This window comes from Siphateles boraxobius, unplaced genomic scaffold (genome assembly GCF_051911475.1).
Source record: "Siphateles boraxobius isolate OS27281-9 unplaced genomic scaffold, OSU_SipBor_1 19, whole genome shotgun sequence".
NCBI lineage: Eukaryota > Metazoa > Chordata > Actinopteri > Cypriniformes > Leuciscidae > Siphateles > Siphateles boraxobius.
Genome location: NW_027508799.1, coordinates 5,142,843 through 5,151,102, shown reverse-complemented (window position 1 = coordinate 5,151,102; position 8,260 = coordinate 5,142,843). Strand labels below are relative to the sequence as shown.

Sequence of the window (8,260 nt, the reverse complement as noted above, 5' to 3'; positions counted from 1 at the left end):
AGGTTCAATTAAATAAGTAAAAATTTACTGAAGAATAGTTTGCAGTTTCATCGAGGAGGTTGCAGGCCAGAGACTCTACCGTACACAAAATCTCACAGTGATTTTGTGCTGCAGCGATGCAAAGTCCGGTCACAATTATTGCAATGTTTGATAATATGCATAATAGACGGATTAAGCGAGATCAACAATAGCAAGGAAACTGGGAAAGCGACATAAAACAAACAAGGAAAGGGCATATGAGGCAAAGAATCCCTATTAACCAGAAAATGTGTATAATTGTGTGTGCTGCAACAATGCAAAGTCCAGTTCACAGTTATTGTAGTTGTTGGGTAGTGTTAAATGAGTGGATTAAGTGAGAGGAGGAGGTACCCGGGGATGGTGCTTATTCAGCAGTCGAACTGCCTGAGGACAGAGGCTGTTGGCCATTCTGGCTTGAAGAGACCCGTACCTCCTACCCGATTGTAGCAGGCGGAACAAGCCGTGTGCTGGATGGAACCGATCTCATGATGTTGTGTCCTACGCAGTTAGATGAGTTAGATGATTAAGTATGCTTTTAGACTGGAACTGGTAGAGTCAACGAATTTTCACTCTCCAGCAGCTGACACCAATCACTGCAAAACCCTGGATGGGTGTTTTCCGAGTAAAAGCCTTGGATTTCTCCAAAAATCCAAATTACCTTATTAACAGTACACATGGATGCAGCCACATTAATGACTATTCTTATTGCATTTGGTCATTAAGCACATTTTCATTCATAATGTATAGACCTGGTAAGCAGTTCTTGTAAATGTCATTGCAGTGTCTGCAGGGCTGCAGTGTGTACATCTGGTAATATTCTTGACATGTCTTCTCTCTCCAATTTGTTACACCTGAATATTTCAATTTGAGGAGCATAAAAATGAGCATGATTAAAAAGAGAATAATTGAAGACATGTTGACATACCAATACATTTCTCAGTTATCATTTTAACCACAGTTAAATCAAATGTGTAAAAGAGAGTAAATACAAACATACTGTCAAGCCAGCAGAAGTGTGTCCTCCTCCTAAATGAGTCCGTATCCACCAGACTTCTGAATTTAGAACAAACTAAAGACAGATTTAACAATCCGGAATCACCCTCCTCAAGTATGGAGGACCAACTCTACCATATTTAAAAATAAATACAGAAATAAATAAATGCTCAATAAATAAATAAGCATACAATTAATTGCCCCAAAAAATACAATAAACAAATAAATGTAGGTAGAAATTAAATTATACAGTGAGACATAAATGTATATATCTCTTTTAATTAGCTTCTTTATTTATTCACCTTTGTAATAATTACCTCATTTATTTATTGTCCGTTATAATCTTCAACTTTATTTATTAATTACTTATTTTTTAAGTATTTATTCATGTGCATGTTATAATATTTTTGTCTGTTTTATTCTTCCTTTGTATTTTTTTACCCTATTTATTTCTGCCTGTCGTTTTTACATTTCTGTATGCATTTCTGCCTCATTATACAAATGAGGAGGGGCTGTGTCTTAAGGGGTCAAGGGGGGGCTTTTTGGAGTCAGCGAAACAACAGTTTGTCGTCGGATGGCAGAGAATGAAATAAGGTGAGTGTACCATTACATGTGATGCCAATAGAACCAGTGTGTGTAACGTTACCAAATCACAAGAATGACACAGGAGAAAGACAAACCCTTCCTAGCTTGTGTTAATTTACAAAGTTATGGAACTAAACAAGAATGCATAGAAAGTAACGCTAAGTCGCACACACAGTGACTTCAGACTCCACTTTAGACTCTCCGACGACAAACTGTTGTTTCGCTGACTCCAAAAAGCCTTGCAATGGCACCCACGGGCAAACCCGCATGTAAAAGTCCTTCCACGGCGTCCACAGGCAGCATATAAGCAGGGCGACCAGCTATCCCAGGTGTGTGATTAACGTTAGCGACCGAGTTAAGAAGATGGGCCGCTTCCTCCAGATTCTGAAAAACTACATTGTCGACATCTGTGTCCATGTGTGCCGCTAACTGAAACACACGTTCTGTCAGAGCGTCCAAACGAAAAATAATAAAATCAATACAAACGTTAGCATTGTTTTCAAAAACAGTTGCTAAATGCCTCAGCTCACTGACAACTTCATCGTAGGTAGCCATCTTTGTTGTGACTGTGGCCGGTGGCATGTAGATTCGACCGATGCAGTAAAATGCTAACCAACCAATGGGCAGAAGTTGACCCCTTAAGACACAGCCCCTCCTCATTTGCATAATGAGGCAGAAATGCATACAGAAATGTAAAAACGACAGGCAGAAATAAATAGGGTAAAAAAATACAAAGGAAGAATAAAACAGACAAAAATATTATAACATGCACATAAATAAATACTTAAAAAATAAGTAATTAATAAATAAAGTTGAAGATTATAACGGACAATAAATAAATGAGGTAATTATTACAAAGGTGAATAAATAAAGAAGCTAATTAAAAGAGATATATACATTTATGTCTCACTGTATAATTTAATTAATCTACATTTATTTGTTTATTGTATTTTTTTGGGCAATTAATTGTATGCTTATTTATTTATTGAGCATTTATTTATTTCTGTATTTATTTTTAAATATGGTAGAGTTGGTCCTCCATACTTGAGGACCACGTGAAGAAGAATTTCAGACAGGACGGCGTCTGGCAACTATTGGGTATTACAAACAAACCAAAAAATGAATACTGCCCTTTCCAAACATCATGACCTAACCTCCCTTAAAACAAAATGTGCATCCTATGGGTGCAGGTAATACCTGAAAACATTTAATTTAACAATAATATATGTCATTAAGCTACTATAATAGTTTGTGAGATAATAAAGGCTTGAAATCTGTTCGATCTTTGCTTCTGTCATATTGAATGTACTACTACCATCAAGATTTCGATGTTCTGTACTTGTCCTGCCTCCTGTCGTTTTGTCTCTTCACTGATTGACATGGCTGATGTGCGCTTCCTCTTTCTAAAAACAAAACAAAAACAACATGGATTTCATTACCAAACATCACTTAGCCAAAATAGTTTTTATTTACATATTCTATCTATACCTTCCATGTGTCATTTTTGACAATAGCGGATTCACCCACCACCGCCTGATATGGGCCATATCATTCTGAAAAGCAAAAGATAAATTTGGAAATGTTTAAAATGTCCAAAAGTAATACCTTTCCTAAAAATATTAAGAGTAGGGATAATGCTTACCTGGGTGAAGTCAAACTCCCAGTTAAACACCTTGTACAGTGCATACTGTCAAACAGATAACACATTTTTAAAGGGGTGGTTGATTATGATTTCACTATTCTAACTTTAGTTAGTGTAATGTTGCTGTTTGAGAATAAACAACATCTGCAATATGAATAAGTTACGACGATCAAAGTTCAAAGCAAAGGGAATTTTCTTTATACAGAAATCACTTTAAGGACTACAACAAACAACTGGTAGGGACTACATGAGCTTCCTCCCGGGTTAGTGACATCACTAACCCTAAAGTTTACATAAACCCGCAACACAACAAAGGGCTCTATATGGCTTTGCTAAGAACGAGCTGTTGAGGCTCCGCCCTCTGTGTTGGGAGATATAGCTCATTTGCATTTAAAGAGCCCAGACACAAAACAACGCATTTTTGCTCACCCTCGAAAAAGCTTAATATGCTATAAAAAATTATCTGTGAGGTATTTTTAGCTAAAAATTTCACACTCTGGGGAAATCAGAGACTTTACATGATGTAAAGAGGGGTATTATACACCCTTTGACAATTACAAATATAGATCAAATTATTCACTTGTCAATACCTGAAAAAAAAAAGAAAATCTATTTTCATTGGGATCAGCCTGACAGTCTTTTGATAACAATTAGTATGGATGTTGGGTTATCCTTAAAATAAATGTTATGGGGAAACAAAAACCACTGTAATTACTTACTATTAGCATGAATACTCTACAGTTCACAGATCCTAACTGTGCTGGAACACCCTAGAAAAGAAATCAAAATGGAAAAATTAACATTTTATTTATACTTATTTATACACTAAAGATAGCAAAAAAATCAATTGTTGTAACATGAAATCAATACCTTATTTTTAACAAGCTTCCAAGATCCTGGAACCATCTTTATTGCAATTGAGCTTAAAAAGAAGGGAACATTTTAGTTATTTTATACACACGAGAGAGAGTGAACGAGAGAAACAGAGAGAGGTAGGTATAGACTGGTATAGACACATTACACAGTTACGTGAACTAGGGGGCAGGTGTAATTTTTTTTTTAAATGCCACTGTCTATGCCCATCCAAAGCCAGAGAACAAAGTGTTGAACTGAACAACTGGACTTTAAAACTTTGAAGCCCAGTTTCACAGACAGGGTTTAGATTATGCCAGGATTAGGCCTTAGTTCAAATAGGACATTGAAGTAGCTTTTATAAACAAGCCTTAGAATTTTGTTTACTGTTGTGAATATTAAAAGAAACAATGGCACTGACATTTTAAGATATGCAAGTGTAAGTTGCTTTCAGTTAAACCTACATTTTAGTCTGGGACTAGTTTGAGACTTGTCTGTAAAACTGGGGGTAAAAGTTATATGGAAAAATGAACAGTTCCATTATATTTTGTATAGATTTATATAAAATAATTAAACAAATATTAACAATATATACACGATATATAATGCATAAAACTTCAACTGGAACACAGAACAGTTTTTTGCCCCACAGAACTCAATGTATGTAACTCTAACAGTGTGTAAACCTGAACATGGATACACAGTCAGTATCTCCATAACCTCTAGGGTCAGTGGAGTCAAGGACGTGTATCCTTTTAAGTTTCGGGAGCAATACCTGCAGAATACACAAAGTAAACTTCCTACAATATAGCCTGCCTGTGTGTGTAGGTTTGTTATTTCTTGTTTTAATTTTTAAGTATACAATCTTTATTAAGATAAAGAGGGAAAACAAATGAATATGCCTAATTATGATTACCATAGAAATTAACAATATCAAATATGGCTGTCAAGCAAAACCTTCAATGAAAACAATGATTAAGATATTTCCAAAATTAAACGAATGGTATTTGAAGAAATCAACAACTTACACATAGGGTCCAGTGACCTGATTTGCATAAATGAAATAGGATGCAGTCTTTTGAGGATGCATCAGTCAGTTGGAGTGAACAGAGGAACAACAAACAGAGCATATTGTTGGAATGTGGCAATTCATCTGAGAAATTACAATAAGAAGCAATAATGATAGATTAAAATTGATAATGCTCCCCAAATTTTAAATTATGTCATTATTTACTCGCCTTCAAGTTGTTTCAAACCAGTATTTTTTTGGGACATTTTTGGGTGACATGTCCCTTTAAAGCAGGAAATCAAACCAAACATTTCTAAATCTACTTACCGCCAGGGACAAAAATGGATCACAATTCAGAGGTGGTTGCCAAGTGGCCACCACATATCAATCAAGAACATGAACATCCTTCCCCTGTAAAAAAAGAAAAAAAAACACTTTACAACTTAATTTTAGAAAGCACAAATATCATGTAATATCATTATTAGTTTATATTAAACAGGTTTGTCAATGACACCCATAATACCTTCTCTCCAGCAATGTGGGATAACTGAGAAAGGCAACAGTTCATCACCTATTGCATAAGGATCAGGAATGTTAGGTAAAAAAAAAAGAGATCACAAGTTACTTAAAATATGTGAAAAATAAAGTTGTGTAACATATCCACTACTAACTGTTGCGTCCACTTCCTGGTTCAATCCTGAAGACATCAAGTCAGATCTTTTCAACACTGTTTTACCCACTGCACCTATGATTTCATCTGGTGATTGGGTCCCATCCAAAACATGATCAAACTAAAACAGTAACAATAAAACAGACACTGATATGTCAAATTTTAGATAAAATCTATAAATGTTTTCATAACTATATTTAAAACCAAAACAGTATGCCTTTTGTCTGCTTTGATCAAAACAGTATAAAATAATTTTGAACATTATGTTCCTTATGTAAGAAACATACCAGTGGTTTTGGTTGGTTTTGCAACTGGAAATCTGAGGTTCCCTTTCGTTGTCACTCCGAGTTACGTCGGATGACGACGAATGGGGTTTCGCTTAGAAAGCCTATCAACTTCGAGTATTACAAAACGAGCCAATGGCAAAGAAATGCCATGGGTCTGCGGAATTTGCATGGCGTAACTCCGCCCCACCTCGTGGGTATAAAAGGAGGAAGCCGGCAGCAAGCAGATATGTTTTCGCTTCGGAGCCAAGTGTATTCTTCTCTCCACAAGCCATCTCTGAATTGTCAGCTTTACAAACGAGTACCTCGAGTGTTGGTGTGACGGCGATCTACGGCGAGAGCGTGCTTCCTGCTGATCTGTTGCAGTGGTCTGCCAGTCGGTGCGTTTCTCCCCGGGTGCTTCAACACTTGAGTTTTCTCTCACTAAAAGAGCTTACACGTGGCACGTCTTTTTAAAGATGTCTCGCCCGTGTACTTCTGGTTGCGGCAGATTGGTATCGGACTCTGATGGGCACGAGCGTTGCATAGTATGTTTGGGCATTGATCATGCTAGAGCAGCGCTCGTGGATGACTCATGTTCTCTCTGTGGGAACATGACCATCGCGTCATTACGGTCGAGACTCCGTGAACTCGCAAGAGTGAGAGTCCCCTCATCCACCCCCCGTCCTGCGGCTGGTGGCCAGGGTGATCTGAGGGTTACGGTCTGGAACAAGGCGCCGACTATGTGTCCGCGACCCCAGCCCCCCTCTTCAATGACGGTGCCCGCTAGTGAACTGCTGATTCCCGCGGGTCTACCCTCTGGTGGCCCGCGGGCTTCAGTTGAAGCTACAGAGGAAGATGCCATGTCTGTTGCAGCATCACTAGGCGGGTTTGACTCTTCTGGAAGTGAGGGCTCGTCACAGCTGCCACCTTCCGGTGTGCATACGGCTGTGCTCGAGTCTGATCCGGAGATGACGGCCATGCTTTCCCGGGCAGCCGCGAGCATCGGACTTGAGTGGAGGCCTCCACCCTGTCCTGAGCGCTCGCGGCTGGACGATTGGTTTTTGGGTAAGGCCGCCGACCCTCGTCCTCGGCAAACCCCAATACCTTTCTTCCCGGATGTGCATGATGAGATCTCGAAGTCCTGGAAGACCCCCCTGTCTTCTCGGGACCGCTCGCTGGTCTCATCCGCCTTTCCTCCCCTCGATGAGGCAGCTGCCCGTGGGTACACTGGGCTTCCCCCGGTTGAACGCTCTGTTGCCATGCAACTATGTCCTCAGAATGCTTCTTCTCGGGGCGAGCCTAAGCACCCATCCAAAGCCTGTAGATTTTCGTCGACCCTGGTGGCGAAGTCTTACAGAGCGGCGGGACAGGCGGCTGCTTCACTGCATGCTATGGCCACTCTGCAGGTCTACCAGGCCCAGATGCTCAGAGACATGCACGAGGGTAGGACAAACCCAGGGCTCTTTGATGAGCTGCGCGCCGCGACCGACCTTGCTCTCCGGGCGACGAAGGTTACCGTGCGCTCCCTGGGTTTGGTGATGTCCACAGCTGTGGTCCAGGAGCGACATCTGTGGCTGAACCTGGCTGACATGCGGGACGCTGAGCGGATCCGTCTGCTTAACGCCCCCTTGTCCCAGGCCGGCCTCTTCGGCGGTGCAGTTGAAGACTTTGCCCAACAGTTTTCAACTGCCCAGAAACAGACCGAGGCCATCAAACACATTCTGCCCCGCCGGCCCGCTGCTGCCTCCACCTTGCCGGCCGGGCAGACGCCTCGACCTGTTTCCCGCCGAGGGCGCCCTCCTGCGGCTCCCGCCCCTCCCGCCCGGACCACGCAGCAGCCTCCACCCAGGGCCGGTCGCGGAGGAAGCCGTAAGAAGGCGCCACAGCCCTCTCCTGCCCCGCCCCCCGCTAAACGCCGGGCCAAGCGGCGCTCCTGAGACGGGCTGCTCAGGGATGATGATTGTTTCTCAGGAGGTGGTAGCAGGACCACTCCTTCCCCCGGTGGAGGGCCGGGGGAGAATCTTTTGTTCTCCACTCCCCGCTGCTCACCCACGGGTGGGCAGCACCCTAATGTGGTTAAAGACAGAAACAATCCCCTCTTCCCTGAGCTCACAGAGTTCTCGGGCGACACAGAGCGCCGCCCACAAGCCGTGCTCTCCTCGCCCCCCTCTGTCCCAGAGGCGGTTGACACGGCGTGCCGTCCACGGACCGCTTCGCCCCTGTCC

General features: G+C 41.7%; 1 protein-coding gene and 1 long non-coding RNA gene across 2 annotated transcripts; both read right to left on the bottom strand.

Annotated features, from left to right (window-relative positions):
• Positions 1–386: 386 nt before the first annotated feature.
• LOC143742417 (uncharacterized) lies at positions 387–5,179 on the bottom strand. Its single transcript, XM_077235265.1, has 8 exons — positions 5,119–5,179; positions 4,109–4,160; positions 3,958–4,008; positions 3,239–3,283; positions 3,085–3,149; positions 2,912–2,999; positions 2,641–2,687; positions 387–516 (listed from the first exon to the last, which is right to left on the bottom strand). Exons 2-8 carry the CDS (start codon positions 4,142–4,144, stop codon positions 387–389), a joined length of 462 nt encoding a protein of 153 aa, XP_077091380.1. The 5' UTR covers positions 4,145–4,160; positions 5,119–5,179.
• Positions 5,180–5,621: 442 nt separating this feature from the next.
• Positions 5,622–6,101, bottom strand: LOC143741483 (uncharacterized). Its single transcript, XR_013205072.1, has 3 exons — positions 6,057–6,101; positions 5,771–5,890; positions 5,622–5,670 (listed from the first exon to the last, which is right to left on the bottom strand). It is a non-coding gene; the product is annotated as an uncharacterized LOC143741483 (long non-coding RNA).
• Positions 6,102–8,260: the final 2,159 nt, after the last annotated feature.

Bases quoted from the DNA above. Each gene is read 5' to 3' on its own strand.
- LOC143742417 (XM_077235265.1), bottom strand. From the start codon at position 4,144: ATGGTTCCAGGATCTTGGAAGCTTGTTAAAAATAAG. The intron at 4,009-4,108 runs GTATTGATTTCA...TTTCTTTTCTAG, and splicing joins GGAAGCTTGTTAAAAATAAG to GGTGTTCCAGCACAGTTAGG. The intron at 517-2,640 runs GTATGGAGGACC...CTAACTGCGTAG, and splicing joins CTTCTTCACGTGGTCCTCAA to GACACAACATCATGAGATCG.